The sequence below is a fragment of the Heterodontus francisci genome, chromosome 34 (genome assembly GCF_036365525.1).
Source record: "Heterodontus francisci isolate sHetFra1 chromosome 34, sHetFra1.hap1, whole genome shotgun sequence".
Classification (NCBI taxonomy): domain Eukaryota; kingdom Metazoa; phylum Chordata; class Chondrichthyes; order Heterodontiformes; family Heterodontidae; genus Heterodontus; species Heterodontus francisci.
The window spans coordinates 49,623,330-49,641,592 of record NC_090404.1 but is presented as its reverse complement, the minus strand read 5'-3'; the positions used below and the strand labels follow the sequence as shown (position 1 = coordinate 49,641,592).

The window sequence follows — 18,263 nt, the reverse complement described above, 5'->3', positions numbered from 1 at the left end:
TGGAGGATGCCACTCGTGCACCAGTCAGGGAGAATGTCGAAGTTAGGATATGAATGGAAACCTCCATGATCTGCAGCTGCCTATGCATAGTCTCTGGCATCTCTGCTGGATGTTGCTGGACATCCCACCACAGCTGCAGAATTTCCCGTGCTGCTGCTGACACCAGAGGAAAGTCTTGAGCTGCGAGTTCAACATGGGCCGGGTCACCTACATCCCCCGACTGACAGAAACCTGGGCCGTTACATCCTCCAGCAGCAGCTTGGGTGATGCGATCACCAGGTTGTTTGCATAGGTCTAACCTCGAGCGCAAATCCAGTGACATGAGTGTATCTACGCAGATAGAGGGTGCAGGATTATGTGGTGCCAATGGACACTCTCAAGCTAGTTCCTCAACCTCAGGTTTCAGGCTCTATCGTGGTCTTGGAGTCTGTCTGATTTGATGCCATTTGACCTGTTGAGAGAACAGAGACTTATCAGTGTCAAGGGCCTCCCCTGGCATAGCACACACCACTACGAGAATGACCCCAGTGGGTACTGGATGCCTGATGAGCAGCATGGCTCTGGAGCTGCAGATGCAGCCTTGTGCCCCATAGCGACCTTATTCACTGTCTTGAAAGATGCGTTGCCTCTCCATCAGCGACGCCCTAACCAGCTTACAGTCAAGCGAACTCCAAGCCCGCCTCTTCCATTGGGGTCAAGGCAAAGAGAATGGGCAGCCCACCGCCAGTCTTGGCCCACACTCCCCAATTGTGTGCTCCCTTTACCTGCAGACAGAGGAAAGGAAGCTGTTGATCCACCAGCGGCATCAATTCCAGTCTGCCAATAATGAGGGCATGCAGACGCATCTTGCATGCGTTTCGCTGCCAGGGAACACACGTGATTGTATTCCAACAGGTGTCCTCCTTTCGGAGCCACCTTCCAATGCCACAGTCAGGCATTTTGCATGTCCTGACCCTTTGGTCACGTCCGGCGGTTGCTCCCTCTCCTCCCTCCGCTCACTCCTTCTTCGCCAAATTCAGGACCAAAGAGAATAAAGGCATTTTATGGTATTATCTTGGCAGAGTGGAAGAGGTTGTTGAGCTGCTAGCCACACTGAATCCATGTGCGTGGCGTGATCCCACGGTTGCTTACCTCCTCTGAGATCTCGAACTTTTTAAATACATTATTTCTACATTCGTGGGATGTGGCGGTCAAGGTCCGCACCTATTCCCAAACTTAATTGTCCTCGAGAAAATGGTGGCAACAACTGAATGGTTTGCTAGTTGAGATTCAACCACATTGCTGAGGGGCTGGTCCCACATATAGGCCAGACCACATAAGGATAGTAGATTTAAAACTGGTGAACCAGCTGGGTTTTTATGACAATCCAATAATTTCATGGTCAGCACGCCTACTTTTTCTTTATTCCAGATTAATTTATTTAATGGCAATTAAATTCCCCAACTGCCATGTTGGGATTTCAATTCACATTTTCGCAGACTCACATCTCCTTGAAGGAATGCAGCCAGACCATGTCACTAATGGGAAAGGGATAGCACAGGGGAAATAGTAAAATGAGGAAATGTGGTCATTATAAAATGTCCATAGTTAGGGAGACAGACAGACATCTCCATAACCATTGCTGTGTGTCCTGCAAGATGTGTTGCCTCCTTGATGGCAGGGAAAAGCATATCATAGAGAAGGTACAGAAGGTTCTGCAGGGGAGGAGGGTGACCCAGAAGACCTGTTATATTTCGGTATCAATGGCTTAGAGAGGGCCAGTATTGAGGTCCAATTGCTGGCCTTTCAGGAGCCAGGGAGGAAGTTAAAACCTTGGACGTCCGAGTCAGTATTCCATGTATTACTCCCAGTGCCACACACCAGTGAGAATAGATATAGGAAGATAGAGAGATCAATGTGTGGCGTATGACATGGTGCAGGATGTGGAGCTTCGGAATCTTGGTGCATTGTGACCAGCACTGGGGCAGAAGACACCTATTCAAAAGGGACGGGTTGCATCTCAACCGGACTGGTACTAATAACCTCGCAGGGAGGTTCACTTCGAAGGTTGGGAGAGTTTATACTAACTTGCTACTGGAATGGGCATCAGCATATAAGTAGAAAAGAGAAAAAATGTGCATAAACGAAAAGAAGTGATGGGTAGTACTGGAGAAGAAAGCAATTTCCGTATTGCATTAGGAAACAGAATTAAAGAAGGATAATGAAGCATACAAGTACAGATATAGAATGCATGTGTATAAATGTACAAAGTGTGGTGAGTAAAGTTGGTGGTCAAAAAGCCCAAATACCCATCTGGGAATATGCCTCAATGGCAATAACAGAAACAGAGCTGAAAATGGCGAGGACTCGGTGATCAGTATTCATGGATACAATATGTTCATAAAAATAGTCAGGGGGAAAAGGGAGGTGGGCTGGCAGTACTGATTAGTGAAGAGGTTGCAGTATTGGAAAGAATGTCCTTGAAGGGGCAAGGGGAGCATCACCTGGTTGGAGCTGAGAAGCATGAAAGGTATGATCACGCGACTGCGGGGTGGGCTATTGTATAGTCCTTCACACAGTGTGTGTTGGAGAGAGGAGCGAAGCTGCAGCGAAATCATAGAGGTGTTCAAGAGTTATAGATTGGTGACATTGGGGATTTTACTTACCCAAATACGAATTGGTGTTATGTTAGATTAAATGAAAATGAAATGGAGGGTGATGAAGGGTAACTGACCTGAAAGCGCTAACTCTGCTTCTCTCTGCACCGATGCTGCCAGACCTGCATAGAATTATTGGCACTGCTCCAAAGAGTGTGCAAGGACAGTGGGTGCTGAGGATTCATGCGCACATAATTTTGAAGGTGGCAGGAACTACTGAGAGAGTAATTAGCAAAGCGTATGGGACCTTGGGATTTATACTTACAGGCATTAAGAACAAAAGCAGGGAGGTTATGATGAGCCTTTGTAAATCTCTGGTAAAGTCTCAACTGGACTATTGCGTCCAGTTCCGGTCACCACATTTTAGCAAGGATGTGAGGGTCTTTGAGAGGCTGCAGAGGAGATTTACCAGAATGGTTCCTTGGATGAAGGATTTTAGATATAATTTCAGTTTGGAGAAGCTGGGGCTTTTGCCCTTTGAGCAAGGGGATTGACGGAAGATTTGAAAACGTTGCACAATATTATAGCAAGTTTATATACGGTGGAGGATGTCGTCGAATGCTGTTCCTATTAGCCAGCAGTCGGGCACACAGTTTTAAGGTTTTGAGCAAGAGATGCAGGAGGCTCTGAGAAAGAATGTCTTCAATGCAACAAATGGTAATGACCTGGAATTTGTGGCCTACCAGGGTGGTGGAAGCAGAGACGATCGATGATTTCAGAATAAAATTAGACGGGCACATTTTCAGGGATTTGGGCTTAGAGCAGGGTAATATTACTGACTGGATTGCTGCACAGTGTACTGGCATGGACTCGATGTGCCTATTGGTGAAAAATAATGGGATTAAAAATGCATGTTGCCCAATGTATGGAATATTAAAATGGATCAGAAAGTAAGAAATGGTGAAATGATGAATAAAGTAAATAGCAACCGTATATGAGTAATCACATATGAATAAAAATAACGTTAATGCATTAAATAGAAAGAAAGCAATAATTAATCCACAAACAAGCAAATACACTATATTGAACGTAACCATGAACACATTTAAAGTAAATGCATTGGAAGTAAGTGACATAACTCAAAGACAGGCACATGTAAGGGTTTAACATAGGCATAAGTGGCATCAGAGTCATGCAACGAGTCATGGTATTTTTCATGTGATACAAAAATAAGTGGCTTTGCTTCTGTTTGATGGATGAGCAGACCTTTATTCATTTTAGAAACCTTTTCAGGTTGACTTTTTCATAGGGACTATTTACACCAGAGAAGGATGCAATTCAGCTTTGTGCATATTCAGTTTTTTTGAAATTATCACTCACTTCCTTTCATTCCTCTATCCATTTACCGAAAGCTTTTGAAATTTATTTCAGTAGACGGGGGATGGGATGGAGTCAGTCCGAGCCACAGACAGGAAGGACATTACTGTTGGCCAGGATTTTGCAGTCAGCTGCCGTCGAATGCCGCTCACCATTTGTTGCACTTACACATACCCATTGATTTAAATGAACACTATAACTTGCGATCAGTAGAAATCTCGATCAGTTCGAGGTGACAGGGGACCTATGTAACCTGAGCAAAAAGCTGTCTATCTCCTTCTCCAATCATGTTGAAGAATGCTTATTGAGATACGCAAAACCTGAACCAGGAACAATATGTGACAAGAATTAATTCAAAGTAAATTATGTACAGGGAGCGAAATAAAAATAGGGAACGATAGAATTAAGAGAGAGAGAGAGAGGGAGAGAAGAAGAAGAAGAAGAAGTAGAAGCAATGATTAGTGTAATTTGAAAAATCTCTTGAAAGTTCCAGCTTACATTAAATACACTGCATACATCCAGACATCAGATGCAACAAATGCATTTTAGGTGTCATTTATTAACTCAAGTTCTCCCAAATAGCAATTACTTTTTTCTGGAATTATGCAACTTACTCCATCACTAATATTAAGCTGTCTGGCGTGGAGTTACCAGATTTATGCCTCTCCATTTTTTTTGAACAGTGGGGCAGTGGTTTCAATCTCCTAGTCCTATGGCATCAATCCCATGTCAAGAAAGGCTGGACAATTGTGGTCAGTGATTCCATTATGTGCATACTTACTTTCCTCAACAACTTTGAATGCATTCCAACTGCAACACATGAGTGTTGTACTTTGGACGCTGCCAACCTTTTAAATACTTGCACTTTATCTATGCTTTATCCGAGGCAATTTCTCTATTACTTCTTCCCATACAGTGACGTTGGCAGGACCCTTCTTTTATGTGAAGCCAAAAGCAAAGGAAATCCATATTGTCTCAATGAAATATTAGCATTTAACGAGGTAAGATTATCCATCAATAAGCCATTGAAAACAATTTATTGTCAATTGAATAATTACCTGATATAATGAATACATTTGTATTTTTACCAACGAAACGTTCTGCTCCAGTGGGCTTGATCTGCTTGATCTGCAATCTGAACCAGTTTTCCACGGGAGACGAGTTTTTCACCCAGAACCAGACCCAGCTCATGTGTCCCTCATCCACAATGCAACTGCAGTCCTGATTCTCAAACATAAATGTACATATATTCCAAGAGACACGAGGCTAGGGGAATATACCAGGTCAGGGTCAGCACGGACACGAAAACTGGAAACTAACTGAAACCAGGTTATAATAGTGCATTGTGCAATTATGCAGCGTTCCTCATATGTTCTCAAATTCACATTGGGCAAGGATATTAGGTTGAGTGTCTATGTAACTGGAAAAGGGAACCATGTCTGACATTGGCATGAAGAGCACAGCATTAATGCCGGTACATTTCATGCTACAGTTTACTATTTTTATCATTTTAATATTTTAACAAACAGACTCATTGAATAACTCACCCCATTCTTTAACTCCTCTCTAAATTTACTCTGGGTGCCTGCATAAATAAATGGGTTGATGCAAGAACTCAAAAGTTGAAGCATAAATCCGCTTTCCTCCAGGATAAAATTTGACTCATTGAAATTGGAACCTGAGAAAGAACTGACCTTTGCGACTCTGACATCGAGGAAAGTTATAAGAAACAACGACCATAAAAGGATGAAACTGCCCGAGATACAGAAGAGTAAAACGATGGACTTTCTCCGGTTCTCCATCTCTGTGTCACTCCGATTGTCTCCATTTCTGTGGACCAGGATTCTTCTGCGAATTCTAATGGTCACGAGAATGTGTTTGACGGTCAGAGCATTGAGTAGTAATATCAGGATGAAAGGCAGACAGGGAGTTAAAATGCGATGAGTCCAGTCAAATGCAGCCCATGAGGGTGAGGTACTAAATATTAGTTTTGTGTTGCACAGCCAAGGTACATCATTAATTATGACAAAAGGCTCATAAACAAAATACCAGGGGATTTTTCTAACACAGCTCAGAGCACAAACCATTCCTATAACCAGGGCTGCCGCCTTCTGTGTGCAATATTTTGTTTTCAATTTCTGGCAACAAATCGCTACATATCGATCAAAGGTGAACAAGACCGTTACCCAGACAGAACAATCTCTGACTCCATAAATTAGAACAAAACTAAAACTGCAGACTGGCGTGATGGACAAGAAACTGAATGGAAAATAAATACCCACAATCCGGTTTAAAATCACAGCGGTGATGATGACCAGGAGATCTGTCAACGCCATGGATACGAGGTAGTAAGTGATACATCTGGAGAGACCGCATCTTCCTCTGAACAGGATTATAATCACTGCCAAATTAGCTGTGAAAGAGGAAAATAGATATCGTGAGTGAACAAGTGATTGAGGGAGAGAGAAAAAAAAACTGAACATGCTGGGAATGCTCACAGATCAGACAGCAACTGTGAAGAGAGAACAGAGCGTTTCTGGTCGAAACACATTTATCCCACCAGAAAAAAACGTGCCTCCAACGATGCAACACTCTCTCAGTACTGAACTGCAGTAAACGCTTACTCAGTATGCAGAGAAGAGCAAAGACGAAAATAGTCTGGCTCATTGACGCCCCAGGGAGCGCTAATGCAATATCTGTACCGATTTAAAACAGAATACTTCTCACATTGCAGCACAGACACACAACAGAACTCCACGTATGCCATGATAACAGTGTTGAAATTCATCCAAAGTAGCAGTTTCAGTAACACAATAGAAGTCCATCTACACCACGAAATGGTACTTATGAAGAGTCGAAATGTACTGCTAAGTGGAATAAATAGCACCGTTCAATAGAACATACTATAACATTAAAGGGGACCGAATACCCCTTTCGAGTGAAGAAAGGATATCGATACAGTGGTGAAGCGCCGCTACAAAATGAGAGCACTGATGCAGCTAACATCTGATTCCATTAACTGATGACTGACGACAATTCCTTACCTGGAACCCCGACAGCTGCAAGGATGGGATAGTATAGTGCAAACACCAGTCCTTTTGGTGATCCGTGCATTTCTATTAGAATTTATGTGCGCGCTCTGCATTGCAATCAATGATTTTCATATTTATACCTGATATCAGGCTCCAGGGTGATGGTTTGATCTTTTATATTAATTAAGCTAATTGAAACAAACTGATTAGTGCAGCTGCTGCCAGGTTCACATTTATGTTTTGATGGAATGGAATGTTTCAAAAGGGATATGACATGGCTCTAATTTGAAATACCCAAGGACTACCGTATGATCCTAGTTTAATTTATTCATAGAAGTTTAATAGTTGGTTGCAATGGCGAAAGTGAGTTTGGTGCAGGAGCAATCTCTGGGTTTATACCACTTACAACTGAGTAAAATGGTCTCAGAACAAAGTATAACTGTCCAGCGAAATTCTCGCCCTGAAGGTAAAAGCAGCCCCTGATCATGATTCTGACCTCAGTTCAGCAAACCAGTATGTTGAAGCAGTTTGGGTCGAGATGATAAATGATAAATGCAAGAAGTCACTTGTGGGAGTGGTTCACTGGCCATCTAACATTTACCACTCTGTAGGAAGGGGTATAAAGGAATAAATAATGGCAGCTTGGCAGAAAGGTACTGCGATAATTATAGGGGATTTTAACCTACATTTAGAATGAAAAAAACAGATGGTCAGAGGTAGCTGAGAGAGGAGTATATAGAATGTTTTCGGGATAATTTCTTGGAACATTGCGTTCCGGAGCCAAACAGACAGCAGGTTATACTTGGCCTGGTATTGTGCAACGAGAAAGGATCAATTAATTGCCTCATAGTTAAGGCAGCCCTAGGTAGCAGCGATCATAATATGATTCAATTTTACATTCCGTTTGAAGGAGAGAGGAGTAGGTCAAAGGCTATTATTTTAAACTAAAATAAGGGTAATTATGAGGGCATGAAAGCAGAACTAGGTAAAATGAACTGGCAAAGTAGGTTAAGGGATAGGTCAATTGCGATGCAGTGACAGACATTTAAGGGGGTATTTCCAAATACACAGAATAAATACATTTCATAGAGAAATAAAAATTTAAAGGGGTGGGAATCGCCATCGATGGTGAACTAAACAGTTAAAGATAGGATGAAACCTAAAGAAAAAGCCTGTAATTTTGCAAAGATGGGTGGCAGATCAGGCGATTGGACAGAATATAAAAACAGCAAAGCATGACTAAGAGATTAATAAGTGTAAGAGAAAGAGAGAAAATCAGCTAAAAATATAAAGACAGATAATAAGAGTTTCTATAGATATTTAGAAAAGAAAATAATTAACAATGTGAGCGATGGTCCTACAGAAAACGAGTCTGAGAAATGGATAAGGACATGGCAGAAGAATTTAACCGATATTTTGCATCGGTTTTCACTATAGAGGATACAAGCAAAATACCAGAATTAGCTTTAAGTCAAGAAATGGAAGGGAGGGCGGAACACAAGAAAATTAAAATCAGCAGGAAAGTGGTACTGAACAAATTGTCGAAGCTGAGAGCTGACAAGTGTCTGGGTCCTGATGGACTTCATCCTAATGTCTTGAAAGAAGTGGCTAGTGAGATAGATGATATACTGGTATAAATTTTCCTAAATTCCCTAGATACGGGAAGATTCTGTTCGATTGTAAAAGAGCCAATCTGGACCTTTTATTCAAAAGAGGGAGGGAGACAGAAAGCAGGAAAATACAGGCCTATTAGCTTAACACCTGTCTTAGGGAAACAGTTAGAAGCTATTATTAAAGACGTTATTGCAGGGCACTTAGAAACGCTCAAGGTAATCAAGCAGAGTCAACATGTTTTGTGAAAGGGAAATCATGTTTAACCAATTTATTGGAGTTTTTTGAGCGAGTTACAGATGCTGTGGGTGAAGGCGAACCCGGTGGATATATTGTACTTAGGTTTCGAGAAGGCATTTGATAATGTGCTGCATCAAAGTTTGTTGCGGAAAATAAAAGCTCATGGTGTGGAGGGTAACATATTGGCATGGATAGAAGATTGGCTAGCTAACAGGAAACAGAGAGTTGGCATAAATGGGTCATTTTCTGGTTGGCAAGATGCAACGAGTGGTGTGGCAGAGCTGGGATCTCAACTTTGTACAATTTATATAAATGGCTTCGATGAAGGGACCGAAGGTATGGTTTTTACATTTTCTGATGACACAAAGATAGGGAGGGAAGGAAGGTATGAAGAGGACATAACGAGCCTACGAAGGGATATAGATTGGTTAAGTGAGTGGGAAAAGTCCTGACAAATGGAGCATAATGTGGGAAATGTGAACTTTTCCATTTTGGCAGGAAGAATAGAAAACCAAAGCATATTATCTAAATGGTGAGAGATTGCAGAGCACTGATATGCGGAGGGAGCTGGGTGTCCGAGTGCATGAATCGCCAAAGGTTAGAACCCAGGTACAGCACGCAATTAAGAAATATAACAGAATGTTATTGTTTATTGCACGGGGAAATGAATGCAAAAGTAAGGAGGTCACGCTTCAGTTATACAGGGCATTGGTGAGACTATATCTGGAGTACTGTGTACAGTACTGCTTTTCTTATTTAAGGAAGGATGTCAATGCTTTGGAGGCAGTTCAGGGAAGGTCTATAAGACTAACACCTGGAATTGGTAGGCTGTCTTATGAGGAAAGATTGGACAGGTTAGGCTTAAATCGCACGTAATTTAGAAGAGTACGAGGTGAAATGATTGAAACATGTAAGATCCTGAGAGGCCTTGATAGGGTGGAAAGGAAAAGGACGTGTAACCTTGTGGGAGAATCTGGAACTCGGTGTCACTGTTTAAAAATAAGGGGTCACCCAGTTAAGGGGGCGATCAGGAGAATGAAGATACATGTTTTCTCTCAGAGGGTGGTGAGTCTTTGGAATTCTCTTCCTCAGAAGGCGGTGGAAGCAGAGTCTTTGAATATTTTTAAGGTAGAGGTAGATAGATTCTTGAGAAGCAAGGGGGTGAAACGTTATCGGTGTAGCTGGAAATGTGGAGTAATCAGTTCAGTCATGAACTTATTGAATAGCCAAGCATTTTCGAGAGGCCGAGTGCCCTACTCTTGCTCCTAATTCCTTTGTTTGCATCTCTCCATACTGAAAGTAACCAGGTTAAACTGGGGTTCTGCATGGTGTGTGTAGCCAGTCTGTTTTGCATCCCGAGGTGCTGAGTATGAATCTGCCGCATTGGTGCTTTGCACATTGAAATTAACGTGCAGAACAAGACGTGTGCACAACAAATATCAAAGCTTCGAAGCAGAGCTGTTCACACTGAATCATAACCACTCAGAATTAGACCAGTCTGCACTGGACACTGACTGAAGTTGACCTTCTTGTTTTATTTTTCATGAGAGGTGAGCTGCACTGGCAGGGCCAGCTTTTGCTATGGGACTGGAGTCACATACAGGCCAGATTGGATAAGGACAGCAGGTCTCCTTCCTTATAAGACATTAGTGAACCAGATGGGCCTTTAAGAACAATTGTTGATAGTTTCATGGCAACATTACTGAGACAAGCTTACAACCCCATATTTATTTTTTTATTTATCGATTGAATGTAAGTTCAACCAGCTGCTCTGGTGGAATTTCAACCTGTGTCCGCAGGACACCTGGATTATTAGCTCAGCGATATCACCACTATGTCACCGTCTCCCCCTGTCTACACTGAATGTAACCATGTTAAACTGGACGTCTTCACACTGAATGTAACCGCATTGAACTGAACTGACCTAGGCCTCTGGACACTGAGGGTCAATTTTCTGAACAGGTCCTGTCCACACTGAATTTAAACTTTGTTAAAGTGGATCACTCCCACATAAATTCCGCCTTGCTGGACTGAGCATGTGCACGGAGAAGGGAACCACGCTAATATGGACCTGTGCACACAGAATACAAGAAACTTGAACTGGATCAGTCCACACTGAATTTACACGCGCTGAACTGGACCTATGAACATTAAATATATCCGTGCAGAACCTGAGCTACTCACACCGAATATAACCACACATATCTGGACCAGTCCACCCTGGAAGCAACTGCGTAGAAATGTACCTGTCCATACTGACATTAACCAAGCTGACCTGGAAGAGTTTAAATTGAACATTACCATTCTAGTCCAACATGGTTGCATCCAATATTAACTGGCCATGTTCACCACAGTTGCATTCGATGGAGACACGGGGATAACTAATGTGGGCTGCACCAGATCTGCCTGGTGTTGTTCAGTGAAGCAAGTTCCAGGTCAGCGCGATTACATTTCAGAGTCAACATGTACAGTTATGCATTGTTGCCTTCAGTGTGGACTGGTCCATTGCAGTCAGGTTATATTAAATGTGGACTTGTCCGATTCAGCACTATGACTGCCATTGTGAATTTGCCCACATCAACGCAGTTTTAATTTATGCACACATGGCTAGTTCAACATGGCTATATTCAGCGTCAACAGGTGCAGTTCTAGTCCAAGGTCAAGGCTGTTACATTTCATTTGGTATTGGTCAGCTCGGTACGATTAATTTCAATGTGGGCATGTCCAGTTCAGCAAGGTTAAATTCAATATGGAATTGTCCAGGCCATTGCATTTATAGTTAAGGTGAACACGTTAGATCAGTAAATGTACAGGCAGTGTTGACACGTTCAGTTCAGAATGAGTGCATTAGGTGCGCACAGGTTTAGTTCAGTGGTGACAGATCCATTTCGGCACAGTTACGTTTATTGCACACGAGTCCGGTTCCACCCAGTGTGTTTTCATCCAGTGCAGCACAGGTGCTTTCAGCATGAACATGGCTAGATTATCATGGATATATCCAGTTTGCACAGGATCAGTTCTGTACTGTTAGATTCTGTGTGGACTAGCCTGCTCAGCATGGTTACATTTATTTTGGAAACGCCCAGTTCAGCACAATTATATTCGGCATGGAGAAATCCAGCTCAGCACAGTTTTATTTTAAATACGGTTAGCTGGAGTTGAAGCCCAAAAATTTGAATCAAATTATTGACCTGGTTTGGAAATTAGCTGAGTGAGGGAAAACTGAATGTCGGGTTAATAAGCAGGTACTCTATAATTGGCAGATTATGACTTGTGATTTGCCACCAAGATCTGTGTTGGGGTCTCAATAATTATTCGTATTTATCAATGACTAATATGATGGGATAGAAAGCCACGAATCCACGTTTGTCAATGACACAAGGCTGGCGGGATTATAGGCAGTTTAAGTGGAAGAAATGTTACAAAATGTTGTTGATCAATTACGTGAATGGGCAAAACGTGGCAAATTGATTTCAATGCAGGCAAATGTGAGGTCATTCACTTTGTATCTGCAAAGCATAGAGCAGGGTAGTTTATAAATTGTGAAAAGCTAGAAACTATGAATGTATAAAGAGAGTCGGAGGTCCATGTACAGAAATCATTAAAAGTTCATGGCCAGGTATGTAAAATAAAGTAAAACACGATTGGAGTGCTGTCCTTTCTATCTAGGGTGGCTATAATGCAAGTGGACAGAAGTCTTGCCTCAGCTATAAAATTGTCTGGTTATACCACACCTGGAGTCCTTTGATCAGTTCTGCTCAACAGGCCATAAGGTGGATATATTGGCCTGAGAGGAAATGCTGCGAAAGATTAGCAACTGATGCCTGAAACTCAAGAGTAAAAATACGAGTCAAAATACTAGGGGGACCAGATTGGACAGATAGACATAAAATATTTTCGCTTGCTGGAGAATCTAGGGCGAGTGGGCATAGACCAACAATTAAAGCCAGACATTCCAGGAGTGAAAGTAAGAAACATTTTTCCACAAGAAGGGTAATGGAAATTTGGCACTCCTTTGCGGCAACTGCCAATTGATGCGAGATCAATTGGAAATTTTAAATCTATGATTTCAGTTATAGACATTTTAAAGAGTGTGAAGCGATATTAGGGGTTCACATGCCTAGATCTTTGAAGTTGGCAGGGCGTTTTGAGCCAGCACGTGGAAAGTCGTACAAGAGAAGGGGCGGTAGTGGACCTAATCTTAGGGAATGAAGCCGGACAAGCAATAGAAGTGTCAGTGGGGGAGCAGTTCTGGGATAATGACCATAAATCTGTAAGATTTAAGGTAATTTTCAACAAAGGACAAGGAAGAACAAGAAATAAAGGTACTGAATTGGGGGAAAGCCGTTTTCAATATGATGAAAAAGGATCTGGCTAAAGTGGACTTGGAGCAGCTACTTGTAGGAAAGTCTACATCGGATCAGTTGGAGTCATCCAAAAGAGAAATAGTGAGAGTTCAGGGCCAACATGTTCCTGAAAAGGTGAAGGGGAGGACCAGTTAACCCAGGGGACCCAGGATGTCAACGGATATAGAGGATTGGATAAGGACAAAAAAGGAGGCCGACGTCAGATTCAGATGGCTGAAAACAGTGGATGCCCCAGCGCAGTATCGAAAGTGAAGCGGGGTAGGGGGAATACTTAAAAGGTTATTAGGAGAGCGAAAGCAGGAATGAAAACACACTGGTGGGCAAGATAAAGGAAAATCCCAATCCTAAAATAAGAATATTAAGGGCAAGAGGATAACCAGGGAAAGAGAAGGGCGCATTAACGACTAAAGTGGCAACCTGTGTGTGAAGTTGGATGATGTCGGTGAGGCTTTAATTGATTTCATTTCATCTGTGTTCACTATTGATAAGGATGATGTAGGTGTAGAGATCATGGAAATGCATTGTGATATATTTGAACAAATTAGCATTAATAGGGAGAAGGTATTAGTGGTTTTAGCGGGCTTAAAAGTATATAAATCCCTAGACCCAGATGAGATGTATCCAAGGCTCCTATGGGGGGCAAGCGAGGAGATTGCAGGAGATCTGAAACAAATTTTCAAATCCTCTCTGGCCACAGAAGAAGTGCCAGAGGACTGGAGGACAGCGAATGTGGTACCATTGTTCAAGAAGGGCAGTGGGGATAAACCAGGTAATTGCAGGCCAATGAATCTAACATTAGTGGTAGAGAAACTACTGGAAAACATTCTGAGGGACAGGATTAATCTCCACTTGGAGAGGCAGGGAATAATCAAGGATAGTCAGCATTGGTTTGTCGGGGGAAGATCATGTCTAACAAGCTTGATTGAATTTTTCGAGGAGGTGACTAGGAGTGTAGATGAGGGCAAAGCAGTTGATGTCATTTACATGGACTTCAGTAAGGCTTTTGATAAGGTCCCGCATGGGAGATTGGTTAAGAAGGTAAGAGCTGATGGGATCCAGGGATTTTTGTGAAATTGGATCCAAAATTGGCTCAGTGGCAAGAGACACAGGGTGATGGTCGAGGGTTGTTTTTTGCGATTGGAAGACTGTGACCAGTGGTGTGCCACAGGGACCGGTGCTAGGACCCTTGCTGATTGTAGTGTACATTAATGATTTAGACGTGGGTGCAGGAGGTCTGATCAGTAAGTTCACAGATAAGACGAAAATTGGTGGTGGCATAAATAGTGAGGAGGAAAGCCTTTAATTACAGGACGATATATATGGGCTGGTAAGATGGGCAGAACAGTGGCAAATGGAATTTAATCCTGAGAAATGTGAGGTGATGCATTTTGGGAGGACTAAAAAGGCAAGGGAATATACAATGGATGGCCTGACCCGAGGAAGTGCAGAAGGTCAGAGGGACCTTGGTGTTCTTAACCATAGATCACATAAATCAGCAGCACAGGTAGATAACATGGTTAGGAAGACATATGGGATACTTGCCAATATTAGCTGAGATGTCGAATATAACAGCAGGCAAGTTGTGATGGAGCTGTATAAGACCCGAATTAGGACATATCTGGAGTACTATGTACACTTCTGGTCGCCACACCATAGGAAGGATGCTTCACTATGGAGACGGTGCAGAGGAGATTCACCAGGATGTTGCCTGGACTGGAGCATTTCACCTATGAAGAAAGACTGGATAGGCTAGGGTTGATTTCTTTATTGCAGAGAAGGCTGAGGGGGATCTGATTGAGGTATTGAAAATTATGAGGGGCATAGGAAGGGTAGATAGGAAGAAACATTTTCCATTAGCCAAGGTGTCAATCGCCAGGGTGCATAGATTTCAGGTAAGGGCAGGAGCTTTATCGGGGATTTGAGGAAAAATATTTTCACCCAGAGGGTGATTGGCATCTGGAACACATTGCCTGAAGGAATGGTAGATGCAGGAATCCTCAAAACATTTAAGATGAACTTAGCTGAGGACTTGAAACGCCATCGCATGCAAGGCTACGGGTTAAGTGCTGGAAAATGGGTTTAAAATAAGTAGGCAAGATGGCCGGCGCGGACACCGTGGGCCGAAGGGCCTGTTTCTGTTCTGTTTAACTCCAGGACTCTATGACTTTATTAGTAAACAAAGCATGTGGGATATCGGGCTTCATAAAAAGAGGCATTGAGTACAAAAGTAGGGGAATTATGCTGAATCGCTATAAAGCTCTGTGAAGGCCACAACTAGAGTACTGTGTCCAGTTCGGGTCACCACACTTTAGGATGGATGTCAATGTCGTGCAGACGGGACTTACCAGAAAGGATCCAGGAATGAGGAAATTCAGCTGCAATGTCAGGTTAGAGAAGCTGGAGTTGTTCTCCTTGGAGCTTGGAAATTAAGAGGAGTTTTTAATTGAGGTGTGCAAGATTATAACAGGTTTACATTAGGTGGGAAAGAAAAGCTGTTCCCATTAACTGATGGTACAAGAACTAAGGGACACAGATTTAGGATTTTGGGCAAGTGATGCTGGGCCAATATCAGGAAGAGCTTTTTTTTTTAACACAGAGAATTGCAATGACCTGGAACTCACTTCCTACAAACGTGATGGAAACAGAGACAATGAATGAGTTCAAAAGGGAATTTGAAGAGTATTTAAGGGAAATAAAATTTGCAGGGCTATGGAATAGAGTGGGAAATGGGACCGATTGGATTGCTCTATGGACAGCTGGCATGGACTGGATTGACCGAATGGACTCATTCTGTCTTCTACTGACTCTATGTCTCCAGAAATCAATTAAGCAATATGGGGCAAAGAAAAAGAAGAAATAGGGACAGGAGTCGACCACGGGGTCCGTCATGTTAGTATTTAAGTCCTGTTGATGGATGCTAACTACCTAGTTGTTGAAGGTAATAGAGTAAACAGTCGTTGTGTGTTGATTATATATACATCTGAGTACAATCAGCTAAAGAAGAGCAAGCCAGCACTGGAAGGGTGCTGTTCGGAGTGGAGAGGTAAGCTCTGTGGCAAGCAATAGACAGTCTCCACCAAAGCATCCTTGGCTCAGTGTCTTCTTCACATACAGGCTTGGAAGTTTCTCAAACACGTCAAGCTGCCCCGCTATTCAATTTGATCACGGCTGATCTTGGACCTCTCTGCCCGCTCCTTATATCCTTTGATTCCATGGAAACCAAAAAATTCAATCCCAGCCATAAATGTAACAAACGATGGATCATCTACTACGCTCTGGGGTAAGGAATTCCACAGATGCACAACCCTTTGAGTGAAGAGATTTCACCTCATCTCAGTCCTGAATGAACGTCCCCATATCCTGAGACTGTGCCCCGTGTTTTACATCCCTCTAACAGCAAACACAACATCTCAGCGTCAACCCTGTCAAGGTGCTTCAGAATCTTGTAGGTTTCAATGCAATCGCCTCGCATTCTTCTAAACTCCAGAGAATATGGGCTCAACCTGCACAGCTTCACATCATAGGACAACTCCCGCATCCCAGGGACTAATCTAGTGAACCTTCCCTGTACTGATTCCAATGCAAGTATGTTCTTCCTTAGATATTCAGGCGGAAACTGCTCAGCAGTATTCCAGCTGTGCTCTCGCCAAAGCCCTGTACAGTTGTAGGCAATCTGCTTTATTCATGTACTCCAATCCCCGTGCAATGAAGGATGACATGCCATTTGACTTCTAATTGCTTGCTGTGCCTGCATGTTAACTTTCTGTGTTCCTTGTCCGAGCAGACCTACGCCTCTTTGAACAACATTTGCAAGTTTCACGCCTTTTAAAAATATTTTGCTCTTCTATACGTATGACAAAAATGAACGTAGCACTTTGAAGTCTCGCTGTTCCCGCCTACTTTTCTATATTCAACAAACTAAGATACATTATTCACTGTCTCCTTGGCTAAGTGATTAACATAGATCATAAATAGCTGTGGCCCCAGCACTGATCCCTGTGGCACTCCACTAGAAACACTCTGTAAACTTGAAAAAATGCCCCTTTTATGTCTATTCGTTCTTTACTGCTAACGAACCCTCTATCCATGCCAATATATTACCGCCGACTCCATGAGCCCTTATCTTGTCTATCAACCTTTTGTGTGGCATATTTTTGAGTGCCTTTTAGAAATCCAAGTATATGCCATCTAATGGTTCCACTATATATACCCTACTAGTTACATCCACAAAAAAGCCTAATAAATTTTTCAAACACAACTTTCCTTACATAGTAGATGTGTGCGTGGAGTTCGGTCACAGATCAGACATGAATGGTGGAAGAGGCTCGAGAGGCGAAATTACCAACTCCTATTCCTGTGTTTCTATCTTGCTATGGTTCTATTCAGGGTGGACAGGTCCAGGTCAGTGAGATTGCATTTGGTGTGGGCAAGTCAAATTCAACATAGTTACATTTAGTGTGCGCAGTTGCTGTTAAACGATATTATATTCGATTTGGCCACATCTAGTGCAGCGTGGTTACATTCACTGTGGACAGATTCAGGTCAGTGGGATTACATCAAGTGCTGACTAGTTCTGTTCAGCATGGAACTTTGGAAACCACAACTTCAGCAATGTAGAAAGGTTCAGCTCATCACGGTTGCATTAAGTGTGCACAGGTTAAGTTCATCTAGATTACATTCGGTGTTAACAGGTCTAAGCCAGTGCCGTTACACTCATTGCACACAGGTTACTTTCAGCGTACACATGGCGAGTTCAGCACTGCCACTTTCAATGCGGAAGTATGAAGCCTCATTATATTCAGTGCTCACAGGTTCAACTCTGGACCATTACATTCGGAGTGAAAAAGTCCACTTCAACACAGGGAAGCATGTGCAATTGAGCAGAGTTATATTGACTGCAGATACCTCCCTATCAGCGTTGTTGTAATCATCGTGGACAGTTCCAGTTCAGTCTGCAAGCAAGACCTTGAACTTCCGGTTGCTTGCCATTTCAACACTCCCCCCTGCTCTTCTGCTCACATTTCTGTCCTGGGCTTGCTGCAGTGTTCCAGTGAACATCA

At 42.7% G+C, this 18,263-nt stretch overlaps 1 protein-coding gene across 1 annotated transcript; it reads right to left on the bottom strand.

Moving 5' to 3' along the window:
* Nucleotides 1–5,458: 5,458 nt before the first annotated feature.
* On the bottom strand, nucleotides 5,459–7,067 carry LOC137348895 (G-protein coupled receptor 15-like). Its single transcript, XM_068014124.1, has 2 exons — nucleotides 6,998–7,067; nucleotides 5,459–6,366 (listed from the first exon to the last, which is right to left on the bottom strand). The coding sequence occupies exons 1-2, from the start codon at nucleotides 7,065–7,067 to the stop codon at nucleotides 5,459–5,461; spliced, it is 978 nt and encodes a 325-aa protein (XP_067870225.1).
* Nucleotides 7,068–18,263: the final 11,196 nt, after the last annotated feature.

Bases quoted from the DNA above. Each gene is read 5' to 3' on its own strand.
- LOC137348895 (XM_068014124.1), bottom strand. From the start codon at position 7,067: ATGCACGGATCACCAAAAGGACTGGTGTTTGCACTATACTATCCCATC. The intron at 6,367-6,997 runs GTAAGGAATTGT...CCTCTTTCACAG, and splicing joins TGCAGCTGTCGGGGTTCCAG to CTAATTTGGCAGTGATTATA.